This window comes from Neomonachus schauinslandi, chromosome 14 (genome assembly GCF_002201575.2).
Source record: "Neomonachus schauinslandi chromosome 14, ASM220157v2, whole genome shotgun sequence".
NCBI lineage: Eukaryota > Metazoa > Chordata > Mammalia > Carnivora > Phocidae > Neomonachus > Neomonachus schauinslandi.
Window position 1 is genome coordinate 86,540,420 of NC_058416.1, and position 22,374 is coordinate 86,562,793.

At 46.7% G+C, this 22,374-nt stretch overlaps 1 protein-coding gene across 3 annotated transcripts in view; it reads left to right on the plus strand.

Annotated features, from left to right (window-relative positions):
* Positions 1 to 1,472: 1,472 nt before the first annotated feature.
* ATP6V0A2 (ATPase H+ transporting V0 subunit a2) overlaps positions 1,473 to 22,374 on the plus strand; it is a 40,776-nt gene continuing 19,874 nt past the window's right edge. For all 3 annotated transcript variants that reach the window (XM_021698490.1, XM_021698491.2, XM_021698492.1), the window contains exons 1-9: positions 1,473 to 1,738; positions 6,437 to 6,515; positions 8,380 to 8,477; positions 9,898 to 10,035; positions 10,745 to 10,833; positions 12,466 to 12,592; positions 19,203 to 19,285; positions 20,807 to 20,900; positions 21,616 to 21,828. In XM_021698490.1, the coding sequence (XP_021554165.1) occupies positions 1,622 to 1,738; positions 6,437 to 6,515; positions 8,380 to 8,477; positions 9,898 to 10,035; positions 10,745 to 10,833; positions 12,466 to 12,592; positions 19,203 to 19,285; positions 20,807 to 20,900; positions 21,616 to 21,828 (1,038 nt within the window). In that variant the 5' untranslated portion in view covers positions 1,473 to 1,621. The remainder of the gene's footprint in view (positions 1,739 to 6,436; positions 6,516 to 8,379; positions 8,478 to 9,897; positions 10,036 to 10,744; positions 10,834 to 12,465; positions 12,593 to 19,202; positions 19,286 to 20,806; positions 20,901 to 21,615; positions 21,829 to 22,374) is intronic.

Genomic DNA, 22,374 nt, shown 5'->3' on the forward strand with positions numbered 1-22,374 from the left:
GTCCAAGTGATTACACCCTATAGAAGGAGTAAAACAATTGTCCTTTGTCAAAGAAAAGGAAATACCCACTGATCAGTTAATTGTAGTGATTCAGAAAGTCTTTCTAGGGCAGTTAATATAACTAGCTCTGGAAAATTAAAATTTTCAAATGACAGGAAATTGAGCCTGATTTTGTGGGCTTTGTTAGGATGACTTTTGTAGTTAAGAGGGGAAAAGCTCACTTTGGCAGAGGAATGGGATCTGAGGGACCTGCTATATGGTTTTAACTTTTCTAAGTTTATACATTTATGTATGCATTTGAGGACTATTTATTGAGTGGCTACTACATGCTGGGCCCTGGAGATACCAAGTCAATGTCCTTTGTCTAGTGGTGCTTACATTCTAGTGGGGGAGAATTGGCAGTAAATACAGACAAGATAATTTCGGACAGTGGTAGGCGTGATGAAGGAAATAAAACGGGGGTGGGGTGGGAGATTACCTTAGCTAGGGGCCTGAGACGGCCTCAGAGGCAGGGACATTTGAGCTGAGACCCCAAGGAGCCAGCTTTGAGAAGGTCTAGGAGAGGGGTGTTCTGGGCAGAGGGAGGAATCGCCAAGTTCAAGCACCCCGACCTGGGAAGATAAAGAAGGCAGGTGCGGCTGGAGCAAAGGGAGTCCAGGGCAGGCGATGGAGATGAGGGCTTGGGGGAAGGGGGGGGGGGTCAGGGCCTGTGGGGTCCTGCTGGCCATGGTAAGAAGTTTGGATTTTACTGGGAAAGCAGGGGGAGAAACCAGAAGATCTGAAGTGGGCTACGAGAGATTTGCGTCCCGTGTCAGGTGACTGGAGCTGTCGTGTGGAGGATCTGCGGAGGCAAACGTGGCCCCGGGGCGACAGTGCCGGCGCCCGACCCCGCTGTCTGGTCTGCACGGGGGACGGGACCCGAGAGAAGGCCCGCGGCGGGAGCCAGCCGCAAACACACGCTGCGGTGTGATTCCGTCGGTGTGAAATGTCCTGATAGGCAGATCTAGGAGACGAGGTTGTTCGAGGTTGCCCGGAGCTGGGGAGTGACGGCGCTGAGCGAGTGGAATCCTTTTCGGGTTGACGGAAATATTCTAAAAGTGGATCGTGATGATGGTTGCACAACCACTCTGTAACTTTACTAAAAATCACAGAATTGTATACCCTAAACGAGTGAACTTTGTGAAACAAACTCAATAAAATTCATTTTCAAAACGTCTGAAGAGCTGAGCGAGCGTCAGTCTTCCGCGGGAGCCTCAGCTATCGGCCGCCGGGTTTGTGAGGGTTGGCCCCGCCGGCGCCGCCGCCGCTGCCGGCCGCAACTCCGGGCGCCCATTGGTCGGCCGGCGAGGGGGGGCGGGCACACCCGGGGGGCGGAACCGGAACCGGCTGTAGCGGGGGGCGGGGCCTCGCGCGCGTTGTGGCGGCGGCGGCGGCGGCTGGAGCGGGGCCGCGGTGGCAGGACCGGGGGCGGCCGCTGCAGCCCGGAGCCCCATGGTGCGCGGCGGCGGCCAGGCCGCAGGAGGAGCCCGAGGCCCCGGCCGCCCCGGCTGACCGCGCGGACCCGAGCGGCCCGGAGCCGCCGCCGCCCGTCCGGCCTCGCCGGGGCGCGGGCTGGCCCGCCATGGGGTCCCTGTTCCGGAGCGAGACCATGTGCCTGGCGCAGCTGTTCCTGCAGTCCGGCACTGCCTACGAGTGCCTCAGCGCCCTGGGCGAGAAGGGCCTGGTCCAGTTCCGAGACGTGAGTGTCGTCCAGGAGACGCGGGCCGCACCTGCCCGCCCAGCGCGGCATCCCGCCTTTCGCTCGGGCCTCCCTTCCGCGGGCTCCTTGGCAGGGGCGCGCCGCTGTCCCCATTTCGCAGGCAGGGAAGCTGGGGCCCGGCTTACTGGCCAGAGCTTCCGCAGAGCGGGGCCCGAGCCCCGGGTCGCCGGGCGTCTGGTCGGCGGCGGCTTTGGCCGGGTTAGTTAGGAACGCTCTGTGTAGTCTTCATCAACTTAGGGGAGTGCCATCAGATGCTTCGGAGCGCCGACTCCGTGCCAGGCACTGGGCTAACCGGGGGGAGAACGAATCTGATGAGGCCTTTTGGAGACCTTTTGGAACTAATGGGGGTGGCGGGGACAAATACCAAGCAAGGAAATACGTAAACATAATGTTTGCTGTGAGGGTAATGAAACGGGGATGATGGGATGGTGACTCGAGTGGGATGGTCAAGGAAGGCCCCTCTGAGGAGGTGACGTTTGAGCCAAGATGAGGCCTGAATGGGAAGGAGCTGGCCCTGGAAGATCTGGGGGGACAGGGTCCTGGATGGAGGGAACAGAAGGAGCCCAGAACCTGAATTGGGAATGAACTCGGTGTAAGCGCCTTGAGGGGAAGGGGTTTTCCTTGGTTTTGTTCACTGATGTGTGATGTGCATACCACTGCCTACTAAGGAATGGGAACTGTCTTCCCAACAAGTAATGATAAACGCTTGTTTATGTATCTGTTTACTTTTTTATCATTTGTTTACACCATGGACTGTCAACCTCCAGGGCTAGGGGCCTCTCCTGACTTGTTCACTCCTGATTCCCCAAGACTTAGCACAGTCCCTGGCATTTGTGGGCATTAGTAGGCATTTGCTGGATGAAGGAGCATGCCTTTATTGAGTGCTTGCTCTGTTCCAGATAGTGTTTTTCATGCTGGTGTCTCAGTGGTAAGCAAGGTGGACAAGGTCCTTATGTTCTTGCTGCCTACAGCCTGGGAGGAGACAGATAAACAGGCTCTGTGAACTGGAATTGTGAAGTGCTATGAAGGGAAAGAACGAAGTGTGGAAGGGGAGTAGTAAGCAGGATCTAATACTGAGTGATGGAACTGAAAGTCACTTCAGGGGAACATTTTATTTCCTCCTCGGCCCCAACTTTGATCTCCTGGTTGTTTCCCTTCCGTCTCTCTGAGGGGCCCTTAATTTCAAAAGGGAACACCCCTACTCAAGATCTGATATCAGTGACCCTTGGGTCGACTCCAAAGGGATTGCAAGGTTAGGGAGAAACTCCTGAGTGACAGCTGAGGCTGCAGGGAAGGCCGGGCTCTCTTCCTGTTTCCTGGAGTCACTTGGGCTTCAGCTCCTGTTTCCACTTACCCGGTAGGTGCTGTGATCAGCTGTGGGGAGCACCCGAAAGATTCAGGAAACAGGAGAGAAATAGGCTCCCTTATTTGTAACTGGTAGATTTGTTCCATCCTGGTAGTAGTACTCAAGCCGAGGGACTTAACACGCTTAAACCGTGGAGGTTTGAACAAAGGCCTTAATCACCACAAAGATTCGCGTTTCACTGAGTGCCATTACCTGAGGTAGTAGACTATACTTGGGATCCTTCAAGACTGAAAACCAGTGAAAGAAAAAGTGCAGATAAAGATCTCAGCTCTGCGTGTGTGGGGGGGTGGGCGGGGAGGTTGGGTTGACACTCCAGTGTCATGGGTGCTAGTGCAGAAAGCCCCGTAGCATCTGACACTTTTGTCTGCTCTTTAATGGAGTTCCTCACTGAGTTTGCATTCACTGGCTGGGCTTACTAACATTAGTCTTTTCTGGCTCGCCTAGGCTGGATGATTTTTCCCTTTTAGTATGCCTCCTGAGGGAAAGCAGGCAGGCCCAGGGTTTCTGTAGTGACAGCCAAGTAGAGAGAAGGGCCAGTTCATCTCACTGTTGCGATGGTCTACAGTCTAAGAACAATTTCACCGTTAGCCCCTCAGCGGCTGGAGTGGGAAGATGGCTGGTGTGGGTGTCCGTAAAACCAGCACCACGCTTTTCTAGGTTCAAGGTTAGTCTTAAGATGAGTCTACAATAGAATGCAGTGTGGTCCCCCAGTATCTGCGGGTATGAGTTCCAAGACCCCCAGCGGGTGCCCGAAACCCCGGAGAGTACTGAACCCTGTAGGTATTATGGGTTTTCCTGTACGTGCATACCTGTGGTAGAGTGTAATGTACAAGTTGGGCACAGTAAGAGAGGAACAACAGAACAGCTATAACGATATACTCTAATAAAAATTATGTAAATGTGTTTGGGAGAGTATATGTGAGTTGCTTGTCTCTCAATGTATCGTATTGTCCTGTGCTCACCCTTCTTCTCTCGATGATGTGGGATGAAGTGAGGTGCATGATGTAGGTGCTGTTTGACCTGGTGACGTGCCAGAAGGGGGGTTGTCTGCTTCCTGACCTCGGTGGACCGCAGGTGCCCGAAACTGGGGACAGGGGGCACTACTGTGATACCCTATTATCAGCCTAGAAATAGGGTGACATAGCCTCCCGAAAAAGAAAGCAGAAACAAAACTTTGTAAAAGAAACCACACAACAGAAAAAAGCAGCTCATATCTGTGAGGCGATGATGGGGGCATCGCTCAAACCCAAGTATGTTTGTATCGCGGCCACAGAAACGGGCCTCTTCGTGAAGCCCCTGCCGTGTGGAGAACCCTAATGTCCATGGAGCGCTCAGCAGTGTTGAATGTTGAAGGACAGACCCCGAAACGGGACACTTGGGTGGTTCATAGACCACTTGTGATGCATCGCTTCCTTTTTGTTCTTGGTTCTGTGGATCGGGCCTGAGTCATCGTGAGCTTGAAAGGGGTTACTTGAGATTAGTTTGATCCCAGAAATGAATGCGAATGTGACAAACAGAAGTGAAATCTGAATTTTTGTTTTCTTTCTGGTTAATCCTTTTAAAAATATTTGAAAAACTGAGTAAGAACTGAGCCCTTGGGGGTGACGCTTCTCCGGCTGGGCAGTTTCATGCCAAGTTCTCGTCTAATTGTGGTTTCTGAGAGGGCTCAGTAAGAGTGATGGGCTGGAGGAAAGATAACATTCTTGCCTTAAATGCCTTTCAACATGAGTGATTAATCTTTTTTTGTTATAAAATAATATATGTCCATACTGGGGAAATTGGAAAACATAAGAATAAGATAAAAACTTCCATGATTCCATTACCTAGAAATAAACGGTCTAACTTCTTGGTTAATATTGGTCTAACATTATTTTCCTAATAATGTTTTAAAACGTACATATATGTGTATTCTCATATAATTGGAACCACACTGAAAGTATCTTTAATTTTTTCCAGACACAAATCATAACTAATTTCCTCATTTTATTAAATGTTCTTTTACGATGTTTTTTATTGTTTTAAGCTTTGTATTAGAAGTTAAGTAGAGAGAGGAGTATATGGGAACAGTGACTCCCGTGTACCCATAATATAAATTCATGGCCCCTCGTTCCAGCCTTCCACCTCCAGACAAAATCTGTCCCTCCCCTCTCTCTGAGATGATGATTTGAAGCAAATCCCAGATGTATAATTTCTTTCATAAATATTTCAACAAGTATCTCTAAAAAGTAAGGATGCTTAAAAATCATAGCCACAATATCATTATCATACCTAAAATTTTTAATGATAACTTCTTTTTTTTTTTAAGATTTTACTTATTTATGTGACAGAGAGCGATAGAAATAGTGAGAAAGAGAGCACAAGCAGGGGGAGCTGCAGGAGAGGGAGGGGAGAAGCAGGCTCCCCGCTGAGCAGAGAGCCCGATGTGAGACTTGATCCCAGGACCCCTGGATCATGACCTGAGCCGAAGGCAGCTGCTTAACCGACTGAGCCACCCAGGCACCCTAATGATAACTTCTTAATATAATCCAATACCTTAGTCATTTAAAACATAATTATTACTAAGGGCATAATAATCAGTTATATGGCTGAACCATAATTTTTATACAACTTTATTGATCTGAATCGTAAAATGCACCCATTTCAAGTGTACAGTTCATTGATTTTGAGAAAATTTACTGCGTTATGCATCCATCACCACAGTCCAGTGTTAGCACATCATATCCCCCTAGTAAGATCCCTTGTGCGTACACTTCATCCCCATACCTGCCTCCAGCCCCAGGCAATCACTACTCTACTTTCTGCCTCTAGATACACCTTTTCTGGGCATTCCATGGACATGGAATCACACAGTATGTGGCCTTTTGTGTCTTCTTGAAGGACACACTTGCACTGTGTTTCTGAGAGTCATCTATGGTGTTTAGTGTGTCAGGGATTTGTACTTTATTGCTGGGTAGTGTTCCGTGGTTTGGATGGAGACTATGTGTTCTGGATTAACAGTTTTCTACTGTTAATCACTTTTTCCTCTATCCCTGAGGTTGATGTTCTTCTGGGTAGGTTTTTGTCCGTATCCACTTTTTTCCCTTAGGTTTATTTTCTTCATGGGATATTTCTGGGCCAAAGGATATTTTTCAGGCCTTTTTGATAACAGTTGCCAAGTCGCTTTCCAGAAAAGTTTTGTCGGTTTTTTACTCCCATCCAGTAGTGTGTGAGGATGTGCTTTTCCCTAAACCCTTGCCAATATTTTATTTTTAAAATCACATTTATATTTAAATTTTAGAAATTTCAAAGCAAATTTTTCATCCTTTTCTCAGCTCAACCAGAATGTAAGTTCCTTCCAAAGAAAATTTGTTGGTGAGGTGAAGAGGTGTGAAGAACTAGAACGAATATTAGGTAAGTTTTATTTTGTTTTGTTATTTTTGGGGGGATAAGTTTAGGTTAGTAACAGATTTTTATATAAGTAAACCTTGTTCACTTTAGAAAAATTAGAAAAGGAAAAAAAGAACTCACCATTCCTTATTTTTTACTATTCAACTATAAAAGTAAGGATTCTACATAACGATCAGTTTATTTTGTTGTCAGCTCTGGTTCTCACTCTGGTACTTCCTGCAACATCTTTTCATGTCAATAAACAGATGGACCCAGCATCCTTTTTAATGGCTGCCTAGTATTTCATGAAATTAATATGCTATAATTTATTTAGCCAATCCCTTGCCATTTATCATAACTTAAAAACATTATATACATGTTAATGTATTACTTAAAATTATCTCAAAGAACAAGGAAGGTGGGAAATGGCAGATGGATTGGCTTTGTTCACGAAGGTGTTAAATCAGTGTTCTCTTGCTTGTTTACCATCAAAACTCAGTAGCTAAAGGCTCCTTGCTTTATCTGTAAAATCTTTAACATCTTTAGCCTGAGATAGTCAGAATTATCAGTTCAAACCTGGAAGTTCTGAGCAAAATAGGGGAGAGGGGGGTTGATCTCAGACAACTGACTGAAGTAGAAAACTTTGTAGGATGAACCGAAAAACATGGGGATGAGAGAGCCCAGGAGGGGCCAGAATATGACATTTGGAATGATTTCTAATAGCTAATATTTATTGTGGATTTTACATTTTTTAGTTGGAGATTTTTAAGACAAGAAAACCCTTTTAATCATCTATTCCTTTGCATATTGTTTGAGGTCCTAGTTACTTGTGTGGATCGTGTGCGATAGAGTGACATCATATTCCTGTCTTTTTAACATAGTGAGTCATTGGACAGGTCGTGTATTAGGAATGAGGTTTTTAAAGGCAGTGACAACACTTTAGACACATACAGGATTTCCTGTAGCTTAAACTGTTTCAAAAAGTATACAGACTTAAAAAAAAAAAAAAAAAAAACAATGATCTCCCAAGTAAATGAGGTTTAATTGGTGAAACGATTTATGTCCCATTTCCAGAAACCTCTTTAACCCCCTGCTTCCTTTGCTATCCTGTTGCTAAGACTTCCTCACTTTTCTTTGTCTTTCTTTCTTAATAAAATAACTAGTAACACTTCTCCAAAATGTTATATCTAGTAATGCTTTACTATTCGTTGTGAGTTTCATCCTAAGGGCAAGGATGCTTCATGGCATTGAAAATATAAACTAAAGAAATTCAGTTAATTTTGCCTGGCTCATTACCAGTTTTATGAATCTGGTTTGGGACGTGAGATCAGGTTGTTGCAAGTCAGAGCAGCCTGACTGACTGGGAATGCTCAGGAGAGCCTGGCTCTCTGCCCTGTATCTCTCGGGGCTCCGTTGGCTGATAGAGGTTGTGCTTTTCTTGATGGATACTTCTTTCCTCCTAAGGGCATCTGCAGGGAAGTCACGCTGCCCTCTCTGGTGGAGATGGTCTATCATTGGATTATTCCTGCACTTGCAAGTGTGTCCTTAACCTGCTTCATCTGTGGGTGCAGAAACAGCTATGACTCCAAAGTTCTTGAACTAGAGTTTCAGAAATAGAGAAAACTTGGGGAATTTCAGAAAGTGTTTATCAGGTTGTTGTTTATTTGGTCATTGCATGCTGATCTCTCTAGGTGCGGTTTACTTTGCAGATCTTTGGAAACGAGGTTGCAAAAGGCTTTTTCTAAGTCAATTGGAACAAGCAAGACTTTGGTGCATTCAGACATTAATTTTTTAGGTGACCCAGGAATGGTTGGGATGGAAAATGTTCTGACAGAAATGTCTTAGAGTGAGTGTTTGCATCTAATTTGTTTACCTTTTATTCCCACAGCATATTTGGTGCAGGAAATTAATAGAGCTGACATTCCCCTTCCTGAGGGAGAGACCAGTCCTCCTGCACCACCTGTTAAACAAGTCCTAGAAATGCAGGTAACTTGTTTCTGACGAAGCTGTCACTGGGCTCAGATGCTGCTTATTTACTTACGTTATGTTGTCTAGGGCTTGTCAGGTTTTCTTCTCAAAACCGTGCAGTGAAAATTGAAGAACAATGCTATGGTTACCTTCAGTAATAGATTATCTGTGATGTAAGATGCATGCTCCCTTTCCAGGTGGTTGGTGAACCGGGGCTAAGAAAATCAGGTTGAGAAATCTGGTGTAATGTTTCTGAGTGTTCTTTCTGGGCTTATCCATGCCTTGGCATGCCTCTCCTGGTGCAAGTAAGGGAGGCTGCAGGCCAATGCCCTTTAGCATTCTCCCAAACTCACTGGCCTCCCCTCTGATCCTTAGAAGCTAGTGGGAAGGTGATAGGGTATTCCAGGTGGGCAGCAAACACAATTCCTTGTCCCCAAGTTCAGCGTCTTGGGTGTTGGGGATACAGCGTTCCCCCTGCGAGAACCCTGGTTTGTCTTGTTCGTTAGCACCCCTGTGAGTTATCCACTGAGGTTTGGGTCCGATCCTCGGATAGCTCATTGTACTGGGAAATCGACCAGAGCTCCCGAACACTGAAACAATCAACATTGTATAGCCAGCACCACTCTGCAGCTGGTCGCTCTGTGTGTTTATCTGGGAAGAAGTCACTTAACATTTATTGTGTGAGTGGACTTGAGAGAGAGTTGTGCCATCAGATGAGTAGAACACAGTCATCTGGTTTGGCCTGTTTGGGTTGGTTGTGATGTAAGGACGACTTCGGTGATTACTGAGTGTTTATAGTTTTTATAAGGTGGAGCACAAGTAGAATGTCAAGGGACTTGTTTGCATACAAGTTTTCACGGAGTGAGTGATATGTTTTACACATCTCTGTTGCTGCTGTTTGAATACTTAAGTATTGTTAAGGACGCTTGCTATGTAACTGCTTATTAAAGAAGACTCATCCTCAAGGATTCTTCAGCCCAATTAATTGTGTAAGTGCTACTGTAAGCAGACTCTTAAGCTGGAGGCTCGGGGTGTATATGCTTAGCAAAGATTACCTAAATTATTTTCTGTGTTGCAAATAAAAGGATATGTAGCCTTGAAAGAGGAAGACTCTCTGATGTGTGACAGTGGAGAAGCAGATGAAGGGAAGCCCAGAGCAGTGGTGGGAGTGGAGATGAGGCTAGGGCAGCCTAGGATGCCTCGATTCATCATCTGGGATGCCTCCGTCCTGCACAGTGTGAGCTGCGTAGGAGTTCCCTGAATCGATAGGAAACAATACATGATGGACCTTGAAAATCTCTGCATGCTTCCATATCCCTTCAGATTGTCAGATTCTGGCTTGTGAAGCCCTCCCTGGGCTTTAATGTACTATAAAAAATTTTTGAGAACCATACTTAGAATGGACCTGTCCTCTTAAGTAACTGCCCTTTGGCTTTAGGAGCAGCTGCAGAAGCTGGAGGTTGAGCTGAGAGAAGTCACCAAGAACAAGGAGAAGCTGAGGAAAAACTTGCTGGAACTGATTGAGTACACTCACATGCTCAGAGTGACAAAAACCTTCGTTAAACGAAACGTGGAGGTACTGACCGCACACGCGAGGAAACACATTTCTTTTGTTAAAAATCTAGCTCCTGTAAGGTTTCCGGTTTGGTTATCAGTTATCAAAGAGGTACATTTTGATTTTAGCTTTATTTTTCAGTCAGATTACATGACATTAAACAAAGCATTAAGCCTTTCCCTGTGTTGGTTGGTTTTAGCAATAATAGTACTTTCTATTTGTAAAATGCTTTAGTTTGTAGTTGAAAAATACCTTTTTATGATCATGAGGAAAGAAATGGGAAAGTGGAGTTTGAACTCCAAAATTTAGTTTGTTTGTTTTTTTCACCAAACTGCTAAGAGTAAAGGAATTCACAAGAGATCTCTAGTTTATGAGTAGAGTCTCTGTAATAGCTCGCCCTCCACCGGGTATGGAGGGGAGAAGTCCATCCCATGGAGCTGGTACACTTGGTGCTGGTGTCTGACTGAGCGCTCTGTCTCGGAGTGAGGCAGGGACATAAATTATAACACCCTACCTCCAGTAACCTGACTGCAAGTAACTTATAAATAAGGGACGGGGAAGCGATCTTTTTTATTTACCAGAGCTGTGTTCCACATCTGAGTGATCTTAGGGCGTCAGCACCCGGGTCTGGCACCCAGTTAGGATGCTCCGTAAACTTGCTCGGAAACGTGACTTGGGAAATAAAGTGTCACTTGTAATGAGACACACTTGGTTTCGTATTTCTTTGTAGTTTGAACCCACTTATGAAGAATTCCCTCCCTTAGAGAATGATTCCTTGTTGGACTACAGCTGTATGCAGAGGCTGGGAGCAAAACTGGGGTAGGTGACAACCACTGGGGGGCTGAGCGTCACACTGTCCTGTCGTCAGTGGAGGGATGAATGCTCCCATTTGAAAGCCTGTGATGGAATGAAAGAAAGTGAATATCTGTTTGAGAAAACACTGTACTCCTGTATTTGCTGAGTGGAGTTATTCAGCTGTATTGACTTGTTAGCTAAATACCATGGGAATTTCTTCTTTTGGTATAATGAGCTGGAAAGAAGGAACATTTATGCCATTCAGTGTTATTCCAATAAGCCTAAAATAATTGCTCAGTGAAGTGTCAAGTCCTGTTTTGTTTGGTGGAAACATAGGGGCTAAATTGAGTTGGTTAATTCATTGTATTTTAAGGATCTTTTTCTGCTATTAATCCTTTCTGTTTCCTTGAACCAGTGGTAACTTGTTTCCTCATGTGATTTGTGATTTCTTTTTATTATGAACATCTGTTCCTCTGTTCCTTGTCTGTAGGAATCCAATGATAATGTAGTTTGAGGATGTATTCCTTCAGAGAGAATTTGTTTTTACATTTGTCAGATACCGGGGGAGCATTGTACCAACCTGGAATCATTTTACATTAATTTCTCAGCTTGGATTTTTTGTTCTTCTTTTTTTACTATGCAAGTAATGTGAATTTAAGCCACAAACCTGAGTGGATTCTAGCCTGTGATTATAAATTCTCAAGGCAGGGGTATCTGGGTGGCTCAGTTGGTTAAGTGTCTGCCTTTGACTCAGGTCATGATCTCAGGGTCCTGAGATTGAGGCTCGAGTCGGGCTCCATGTTCAGCGGGGAGTCTGCTTCTCCCTCTCCCTCTGCTCCTCACCCCGCTATTGCTCTCTCCTTCTCCCTCTCTCCCTTTCTCTCTCAAATAAATAAAAAATCTTTAAAAAATAAATAAATTATCAAGGAAGACTTTTCCTCTTCTTTGTAGAACCAAAACTGAAATAAATAAGTTTATTTGAGGGCTCCTTTGTAAGATTTTTTCTAGTCCATTCATTCACTAAGGGTGTAGCTCTTTGGGGGTGAGGGGGTGGGAGTCCCAACCTTAGGGGGGGATTAGGAGAGATGATTCAGTTTCATCTTTTCAGCCCATGCAGACCTGGTGCCTGTCTCCTGCCTCCCATGTTGACCTTGACGCTCAAGGCTTTAAGATACTGGGTCAGTGGAATATATCAAGATAGCTATGAGATCCTGGTTTATTTTTCGATTCCAAGAATTTCTCTTAATTATAGGCTCACCTATACATTTGAAAGGATGTTTCAAAAATAAAATTTTAAAAAAGATTTATTTATCTCATAGAGAGAGTGGGGGAGCATGTGGGTGTGTAAGGAGGGGGAGGGGCAGAAGGAGAGAGAACCTTCAAGCAGACTCCCCACTGAGTGTGGAGCCTGACACGGGGCTCGATCCCACAACTCCGAGATCACTACCTGAGCCAAAATCAAGAGTCGGATGCTCAACCAACAGAGCCACCCAGACGCCTCCCCAAATTTTTTATCCAGCATTTTAGATATTTTGCAGTTGGAGGGCTTTCAGGATACCTTCACCATTTTGCCAGAAATGATTCATTTCTCCTTTTAATGCAATCAGATAATTCATTGCTTTCAATTGACTGCAGCTTGTGTTTATTGTCTCATAGATTTGTATCTGGCTTAATTAACCAAGGAAAAGTTGAAGCATTTGAGAAAATGCTGTGGAGGGTCTGCAAAGGGTACACCATTGTGACCTATGCAGAGCTGGATGAGCCCCTCGAGGACCCTGAAACAGTGAGTCAATGTCACGATCACCTTTTAACAATGACAGACTGACAGCGGAGTTGGAGGCTCGGTGCGCGGGAAGCCACTTGAGAGTGAGTTGTTCACCTGAGGCCTTACCATCCTTGAGCACATGTGGGTGTGGCTCTTAAAGTCAAGGGCTCTCTCTTGGATTGCAGCCCGGAAATGAAGGTAGACACGGTGCTACCCTCCGGGCCTCATACCCCATCCAGGTTTCACGGGTCATCCGCTACCACCTTTTATAGTGAAGGTCTAGTTTAGAATCACAGTTTGGATCTAATTGTCACATCTCTTTGGTCTCCTTCATTCTGGGACAATTTCTCAGTCTTTCCTTGACTTTCCTGACCTTGACATTTGAAAATTCTTACAGATCAGTTGTTTTGGTAGAATGTCTCTGCATTTGGGTTTGTCTGATCTTTTCTCATGATTAGATTCAGGTCATGGATCTTTGGCAGAAGTGATGCTATGTTCTCCTCACTGCATCCTGTCGAGCGCATGATTCAGTTCGTCCTGTTGCTGGTAACGTTTGCTTTGATCATTTGGTCGAGGTGGTGATGCTTAGGCTTCTCCAGTGTGAAGTCATCTTTTTCCTTTGTAATTAATACGTGTTTTGGGGGAAACGCTTTGAAACTGTAACTATGTCATTCCTCATCAGACTTCCTTCTTCCTTCCTTTCAAAAGTGTGAGCGGCGGGGGTAGAGGTGGGGAGGGGCCGAGGGGGAGGGAGAGAATCTTCAAGCAGACTCTGCTCTTAGTGCCGGACTCAATCCCAAGACCCTGAGATCATGACCTGAGCCAAAATCAAGAGTCAGCTGCGCAGCCTACTGAGCCCCGCCAGGTACCCCCCATCAGATTTTCAGTTCACTATTTCCTATTTGAGTCAGTGAGTTATACTCTGTTACTATAATTATTTTGATATTCAGATTCTCTAGGTTTGGCCCATTGGAGTCCATACAAGTTGGCTTTTCTGTCCTTTCACATGCTGCCATCATTTTTCGTGCACTTCCTTGCTTGCACAACAAGATGTCCAGATTCATGTAATTTCCCTCACCCAGCTCTGGCATCAGCCACTTCTCTAGGTGCCTGGTTCTGTTTAGTGGAGAATGGTATTTAGAAGCCAAGGAACGGACTCTGGGGGTGCCCATTGTTCATGGAGGTGTCGCTGTTCCCTGGCTCTGTCACTGGACAGCTCTGGGACACACACACACACACACACACACACACACACAACCTTATTTCTGTACCTATGCATATATATTGAAAACTGTGGGTTCATGTCCAATTCCAAGCTAGTACCATAGAAGTCAGTGTCAGTTTCTCCATTTCTGTTTTTGTAACTTTTTTCTTTGATGATGAGAAACTCGGCTCTTGTTGTTAACGTTTTTACTATTTTTCATCCACTTGCATGTAACCAGTCTCCCATCTCTGCCGCCCCCTCTTCTTCCTGCATGGAGTCCCAAGTTCCCCATTTGGGGTGGGCCTCTGCTGTGGATGTCCTCCTCACCCCACCCGGGCTGCTCCCCTGCAGGGATGCTCTCCTCATCTTGCTTGAGCTCTGACTTTGCCCAGGGCCACCGTTGGTCTTCCCCTCCTTCTGGGTTCATCCCTGCATGTATTCTTAAGGCTTTAGGACTGAATTATTCAGGAAGGGAAGCTGAGGGGCAGGAGAGAGAAAGCCATAATCACCTTTTTAAATCTGTTTTTTTTTTTTTTAGACTTTACCATAAAAATAACTATATTGCTCTAAATGAGGATGAACTGATCTATTAAAGGTAGAAAAGGAACTTAGGCTTCTTACTTTTGAGGAAAGGGCTTGTGTTTTTTTTGTTTTTTTTTTTCCTAAATTTGCCTCAGGAATTTTGGCTGCAAGACGAATATATGTCCCATAGTTTTGACACATAAAGAGGAGTTTGGCTGTGAAATGGACTTTCATAAGATTTAGCCTGTATGAGCCACACAATTTTAATCTAGTGAAAATCTAATCAGTCAAGCTTTTCATTAACCATACACTTGTAATATTTTCTACTCTTTCATGGCTCCTATAACTGCCAGGAGCCATCTGTTAATTGTCCTTTACTGTGAACTTTATGACCGCTGTCTATAAAGCTGAAGATAGAAAGCGTCCTGCGGTAGCATTTACCTGTTCCTCTGAGCTTCTTCTTTATTGAGAAAACCTGTCAGTCATTCTTATGCAGAGCATATGCTAAAGTGAAAAACTTCTATATATTTCTAAGCTCTTTTGTGCTGAGTTCCTACCAAATATGTGAAAGGGCATTGAATGTCTGTGAAGAAATACAGAGAAGTGGACTAGAGAGAAGTATTATCCTGAAAATACAGCTTCCCCATAGTTACAAAGGAAATGTATGCTTGTGGCAGAAAATTGGGAACAATATCAAAAACATGAATGAGAAAATCAACCCCTGTGATCCCGTTTAGGGAGGGCCACTGTTGACATTTCAGCATGTGTTCTTCTAGTGCTTGTTCTGGAGAAGATACAGGTATTTGATTCGGCACCTGGTACTCAGGTTCTAGGATTTGTTTATCGTGTCAGGTTTAGTGCCTTTTGGGTTTGACCATCTGGTCCCTTAGCGTTATTACAGCCTCCAGACCGTATTTCTAGCTATCTCCTCCTTGTCGGTCTTGTTTCTAGGTGCTGACCACTCTGTCGAAGCTAGACTCAGGCGATCTCACTTGGTTTTATGATTTGTATTTTATGTTGTGTGCTGTCCCTGTTCCATCTTACGCCTGAGGTGTTTGTGTTCCTTGACCCAGTACTATTTTTAAAATTGTTATGGAGGGGTGCCTGGGTGGCTCAGTCTTCTGGGAGAAGCGTCTGCCTTCGGCTCAGGTCATGATCCCGGCGTCCTGGGATCAAGCCCCGCATCGGGCTCCCTGCTCGGCGGGAAGCCTGCTTCTCCCTCTCCCATTCCCCCTGCTTGTGTTCCCTCTCTCGCTGTGTCTCTCTCTGCCAAATAAATAAATAAAATCTTTAAAAAAATGAATAAATAAAATAAAATTGTTATGGAATCTTCGAGGTCAGGTTTGCTGTAAATGCCATTTCTTTCTTCCCCCCAGTTTAGTTTCTTCAATAACTTATTTTGAATTTCGGTTTATAGAAAAGTTGCCAGAAGAGAACAGAGACCTGTGTCCCTTCACCCAGATTTCCCAGTCGTTTCCACGTTCCCACATTGGCTCCATCAGCCATGTGCCCTCTCTGTGACTCTGTCCCCATTTTCACTGTGCTCTGTGCACGCCTGGTGAGAGGAAGCTGTAGACGTGGCCCCATCACCCCTGAGTTACTCCAGTGTGTGCCCCCAGGCAAGGACGCTCTTACACAAGCACCAAGGGGCCTCCCAACCATGAGAAACCAGCGCAGGTGCAACACTTTTGTCCGATCCAAACATGCCGTTCTCGTCTCCCCGCGGTTCTTCTTCCTTCCTTCCCGGTCCAGCTCCCTCCCTGGGCCTGTAGTAGCATCGGGAACAGGCATCCCATCCCGTGGGCCGACCCCCTCCCTCTGGGCAGTTTGATGTTTCTTCACGACCAGACTCGGGCCATGTGTTCTCGGCAGGAAACACCTTAGAAGTGTCTCTCTGGCCACCTCAGCACCTCCTACCAGGTGACACGTGATGTCCATCTGTCACGTTGGTGTCTGCTGGGTTTCTCCACCTTCATGTCACCATGTTGCCCTTTGTGACAGATTAGTAATTTCCAAGTTGTGCTGGTGTCCCGTGCCTCCCCAACCTGCCCACCAGGCTTAGTGTCCATGGATGACTCTCCTGAATCCATCACCTCGGTCGTGGTTGCCATGTGGTCCTCATTCCTTCTATACTTACTAGTGATTGCTCGGAAGGCGGGCTACCCCTCTCGCTTCCGTGGACTTGTGGATTTCCATTGTATTTAATGACTTGTAATCTGTTACGGTCCCTATTTATTTCGACGCCCAAATTGTCCCTGATTTGGCTGCTGAGGGTCCCTTCGTGCATGTCCCTGTGTCCTTTGGCCTGTTGTCAGCGTCCACCGAGTAGTCCCTTCCTTGCTGGCACCGGAAGATGCGCCAGCTTCATCCTGTGCTCTCCCTACCTCAGCCTGGAAGCAGCCATTTCTCCAAGGACCGCTGGTGCCTTTTAGCGGAGGACGGTGTTTACAAAGATCTGGGTGCTCGAGTGCTCATCAGGTCGCGGAGTGTTGCTGCCCCTGGGCCGTCTGAGCGGTTGGAGCGTGTGCACGCACACACGCACGCGGCTGTACCCACTTGTGTGGCTACCTGTGCTTAGCGATTATAAAACCACGTGCTCAAATTGTAACTTAAAATTCCGATCGGTTCTTTCTAGACTGAACCTTTTTCATGTGTTTGTAGTTTCTTTTCTGACAGTGAGAAATCTGGCTCCCGTTATCCTCAATGTGTTTCATGAATTGCGCAGTTAGTTTACTTATTTATTCAACATAACCCATCTCCCAAACACATAGGCCATCTCCTCCTCCCCCCACCATCCTGTCTTCTTGCCGTGGGGACCCACCTGCCTGTGCTTCCCTGAGGATCCCTGACCTATTCCCCATCTTTTGCAGCCCAGGGCTCAGTTCTTGGGCCGCTTCTCTCCTCTCTCTGCCCTTAGGGATCCTATATAATTTCACAGCTTTAGATACTACCTCCCAAATGTTTATCTCTAGCTTGGATCTCTCCCCACAAAAACAGACTTTTCTATTTAACTGGCTACTCCAGGTCTTCTTCTAAATCCCTGGAAGATGGGGCGCCTGGGTGGCTCAGATGGTTAAGCGTCTGCCTTCAGCTCAGGTCATGATCCCTGGGGTCGAGCCCCGCATCGGGCTCCCTGCTTGGCGGGGAGCCTGCTTCTCCCTCACCCTCCTACTGTTCCCTGAGCTTGTGCTCTCTTGCTCTCTTTGTCAAATAAATAAATAAATAAAATCTTAAAAAAAAAAAAATCCCTGGAAGACATTTGCACCTGATGCCTAAAGCTGGACTCTTGGTCTTTCCTTCCAAACCTGCCCCGCCAGACTTGCCCATCTCGGTAAGTGGCAGCTCCATCCTTCCGACTCCAAGGCCCAAACCTTGGGGGTCCTCCTGACTCTTCTCTTTTTCCTCAGACCTCATGTTTAATCCTGTAGCAGGGTGATTGGCCATGTCTTTTAAATAGGAAGAGACTCTGGTCTCTCTTGTCACCCTCACTGCCACTACCCTGCTCCAGGACATGAGCATCCACACCTCAAGGACCTCCCTTCTGCAGGAGCCTCTGTCTTCAGTTTCCGCCCCGGCCGCTGTCCTATTGTGTTCTCTCCTCCCAGCATCTAGAACGATTCCTGTAAGACTTCAGTCAGATCATGTCACTTCCCCACTTAAAACCCGCCAGTGGCTTCCCGTCTCACTTGGCAAAACGCCCAGAGCCTTATAGGGTCACTTCTTGTGGCCTCATCGCATGTCTGACCTGTGTTACTACTCTGCCCTGTCCACACCCCTTCAGCGTGCTGACCTTCTTGCTTTCCCTGAACCTGCTTCTCCGTGAGCTCTGTGCCTTGGGAGGCCTTCCCACGGTGGCCACACGGCTCCCTCCCCTCCCTCACCCCTTTAAGCTCCGATGTCCCCTTCTCAGGGAGGCCTTCTCTGGTCACCCTATTTAAAATCACAGCCCCCAGCCCCCTGCCCTCCTTCACCTCCTCCAGCTCTGTTTCCTTTGGAGCACTTATCACTTCTCTCCATGTGGTGGACCGTGTGTTTTCTTCGCGTCTCTTGCTGCCAACTTGGATACATCCCCACCCCTCCCAAGTCAGGGATTTTTGTCTCTTTTTGTTCAGTTCCGTATTCCTAGCACCTAGAACAGAGCCTGGCAAATAGGCCAAAAACCTGCTCAGTTTTATTTGTAGAATTATTTCTCAGTATTTATGGTAGTTCTGTAAGGTCTCCATGAACACTTGAATTAATGACACTGAACCACTGTACCAGGGGAAATACAGGGTTAGGTTTCTGGGAGCCTCTGCTCACATTTTTGTCCACCGATCAATAATAACCTTGTTTTATGTGTGTTTCTTATTCGGGATGTATTATGGATTCATTAACACGGAACTCTGCCAACAGCTCTATGACTCACGTCTGAAGGAAGCTTATCTGACACATGTATTTTCTGTGTAAGGCACATCACTGCCTTCTCGGGCCCAGGAAGCTAGCTAGCACTTCAGCATTACACCCGAGGACCATTTTAGATAGTGAAACCACCAACAAAGAGCGCAAAAGTGTGAAAAACATGTTTAAACCATGACAAGGCCCCTTTTTTACCGTATGATGTGGAACCAGAAGGCAGAGAGCCGCCCCGTGTGACCTCAGCTGGAATAGGCACATCCGGGGACTGAGACTTTGGGCTGCTCTGTGTGTCTGTAAATGACCCCACACCACTGCCAGGACTGATGTTAGGGTGAAGAACACGTTGTGGCCGGGGTGGGCTAGGCGCAGTTGCGGAGTCTGCGGGGCCTGAGGGCGGCTGCACCTGTTGCGGGGGTGAAGGGGCTGACTTGTGACAGAGTTTGGGATGCCAGAGTTCTCAAGAGTTCCGGACACATGAGTAACAATGATCCCGATTTATTCTTCTAGGGAGAAGTCATAAAATGGTATGTGTTTTTAATATCCTTTTGGGGAGAGCAGATTGGCCACAAGGTAAAGAAGATATGTGATTGGTAAGAACAAGAAACATTTCATCTATTTGCTTATATTCAGTGGCCTCTAGTTTTCCCTAAATATCCGTCTGTGTTTGAGGGGAAATGCAGTGGGTGCAAAGATTGCTGTGTCTGGTTTTATGTCTTTGCCGTAGAACCATGTTTTTAAACATGTAGTCATCTCTCTTGCCAGTGTTCTACTTAAGACGCTTTAGAAGTAGAGACCATTTTTAATAACATTCTTAGGTTTTATTTCCTCCCTGGGAATCAGGGCTTAAGAATAATTGGAGAAGGAATCGAATTTTAATATTTTGTGCCTCTGTGTTGCACTGAGCTCCATGGAGGCCCGTCTCTCATCACGGAGCATCTGGTTCATCTTTGGCCGAACAACAGTCGGCAGGTTTCTTTGTGCACCGTGGCCTGGATTCAGGGCCTGGACCCAGAGTCTGGCTCCACCCACGCGCTGGGCGAGCTTGGCGAGCCACCACGGCCAGGCTCCCTCCCTCAGTGGGCTTCAGGCCTGAGGCGACACAGACGAGGAGCCCCCGAGCAAGCGGCAGCCACCAGCGCAGCCGAGGAGTGTCGCTGTGACAGTCTCACTGTGATGTAGTCTCGTCAACAGTGGAAAAATAAGCAGAAGCCAAACAAAAATGTCAAAAGAATGCCCTTTATTTTTAGATGGCCTTGTTTCTTGTGGGGGCTTGGGTGGGGCTCGGGTATTTCCTTTGGAAAGTGTTTCCCAGAGGCTGATTCTCAGTCACTGGTGGTATGGACAGCAATTTCAGGTATTATGTGGATGGACCTGCCATTATTTTCATAAAAATGTATTTATTTTAATGTACAGTAGGAAAAGTATAACCAGCATACAAACCTATGATTTCATAGATCTTGTTGTTTGGGATAAGGCTAGAGTGAGTAATTTTAGTAGTCAGAACTTAAAATGTTAAGTATGGCATAAAAATGTCAAGGGGGATGGGAGTTGCAGGAGGGGAGGTGCAGCTTCCGCTCCCGGTGTGTTGGGGTGTGTTGGGGTGCCGTGCAGCCCCCATGAGATGGGCCCTGGGAGGAGAGGGAGAGGTTTACTGCACCGCATGTCAAAGGCAGTTGCTGGGAAACCGGAGCTTTTTTTTTTCCCTCCTCCCTTCATTTTCTCTTTCTTTTAAAGGTAATTACTGTTGTGTGTTCTTTGCTTTTGTGTTTCAAACTTGTTTAATGATTCCCAGCCCAAGGATGGTGGTGAATTTCAGAAAGTAGGAATTGGGAGCGAGCTCCGGGGATGGGAGGGCAGGAATGGAACATGGAACCAAGAGAGTTTGCTAAATTTGTTGAATCCTGTAGACAGAATTTGTTGAGTGTCTCTGTGCGAGGCCTCACTGTGGGCCCGTGCGTGTCTGCACCTCTGCACCTTTTTCTCCCAGAGGGCTGCTTTTATTCCATTTTGGAGGGAGATGTGCCCACGTGGTACACTGAATTTAGTTCTGGTGTTTGGTATAGCCTCTTCTGGTCCCACTGGACGTGCGACTGTTGAATTCTGTCTTCTAGTTACCACTGCCATGTTTACCCCTACCCAAACACTGCTGAGGAGCGGAAGGAGATTCAGGAGGGACTAAATACCCGGATTCAAGATCTTTACACTGTGAGTAAACGGGAAACGGTTGCCTCCTTATCTGAGGTGTGTAAAACATTTTACAAATCCATTTACTTTCTAATTTTTTAATGTGGACAATTTTGGTTGTGGACAAATCAAGATGTTTTAGGCGTGTCATTTACCTTGCTCCTCTTCATGCAAGTTTTATTTTAGCAGGCTGTTAGAAATCTAGGTGCTATTGATGGGACTTTAGAGAAGATTCTCTGGTCATCACAGGAGACAAGCAGTCTGTTTAAAGTGGTGGCTATTTTGCTTTCACTACTTTAATTAATGTTTCTGTTTCTATCAGTGAGAGCTCTTGGTGGCAAGAAGTAGACTCCGACCCACTTAAGCAAAAGGGGTTTCAGGCCATGTGTGATGGGGTGGAGTTGGTGGCTCTCAGGGTTGACAGGGAGCTGAGCTGAGGCTGGGAATGGCAAGAGAGGGGAGCTCCGTGGGCCCAGCCAGGTCACTGTGCTGCCACCCCGATGGTGCCATCTAACCAGTTCCTGTCCCCTTGGGGTGGTGTCCTGGAGGGGCAGCTCCCCAGAGGGAGCCTCAGATCAGCGGGGCTTGGGCTTCTGCCCGCTTGCCAGTGGTACTGGGGGTCAGGAAGAGAAGGAACAGACCGTTCTCGTGTCTGCCCCCCGGAGGGCCAGGTGCCGGACGGACAGATACTGAGAAGTGCCTGCAGTGTTGGCAGCCTGAGTTTGTTCCCACCCAGGTGCTTCACAAAACCGAGGATTATTTAAGGCAAGTACTGTGTAAGGCCGCCGAATCCGTCTACAGCCACGTCATCCAGGTGAAGAAGATGAAAGCCATTTACCACATGCTGAACATGTGCAGCTTTGACGTGACCAACAAGTGCCTCATCGCTGAAGTCTGGTGTCCCGAGGCCGACCTGCACGACCTGCGCCGGGCGCTCCAGGAGGGGTCGGTAAGGCGGCCGTGGCCCGGTCGGGACCAGAGGGAAGGACTGGGGCTGCTCTGGGGAAGCCGGAGGAAGAAAGTGGGAATGCCCTCGAGCGGTGAGAGGGCGTGGAGCTGACTGTTCTCTTGAACCAGAGTTCTGGAGAGTCAGCAGCCATCCGAGCTGTGCGCAGGCGCGTGCATCTTTCATGTGTTCTTTGAGTAGGGAATAGAGTCTTGTGGTTAAAAGTAAAACTTTATATATGTAAAGTAAAAGACACAGTGGCGGAGTGGCTTCCTCCTACCCTCTTGCCTCAAAGATAACCGTTGCTTCCTGTTAGGTCTTTGAGTTTCTTAATCATAGATAAGCACGTATGAAGGGATATTTCTCTTCACGAAGGGTTACATGCTATTCATTCATACTGTTCTTTTCGCCTAATAAAACTTCCCTACTTTTTATAACTATTTAATGTTCCACTGTGTGGATGTACCATGGCTTGTCACACCGGTTCCCTGCTTGTTTAGGTGGTCTGTGGTGATGCGACCACCGCAGTGACTGCCACCTGATCCGTAT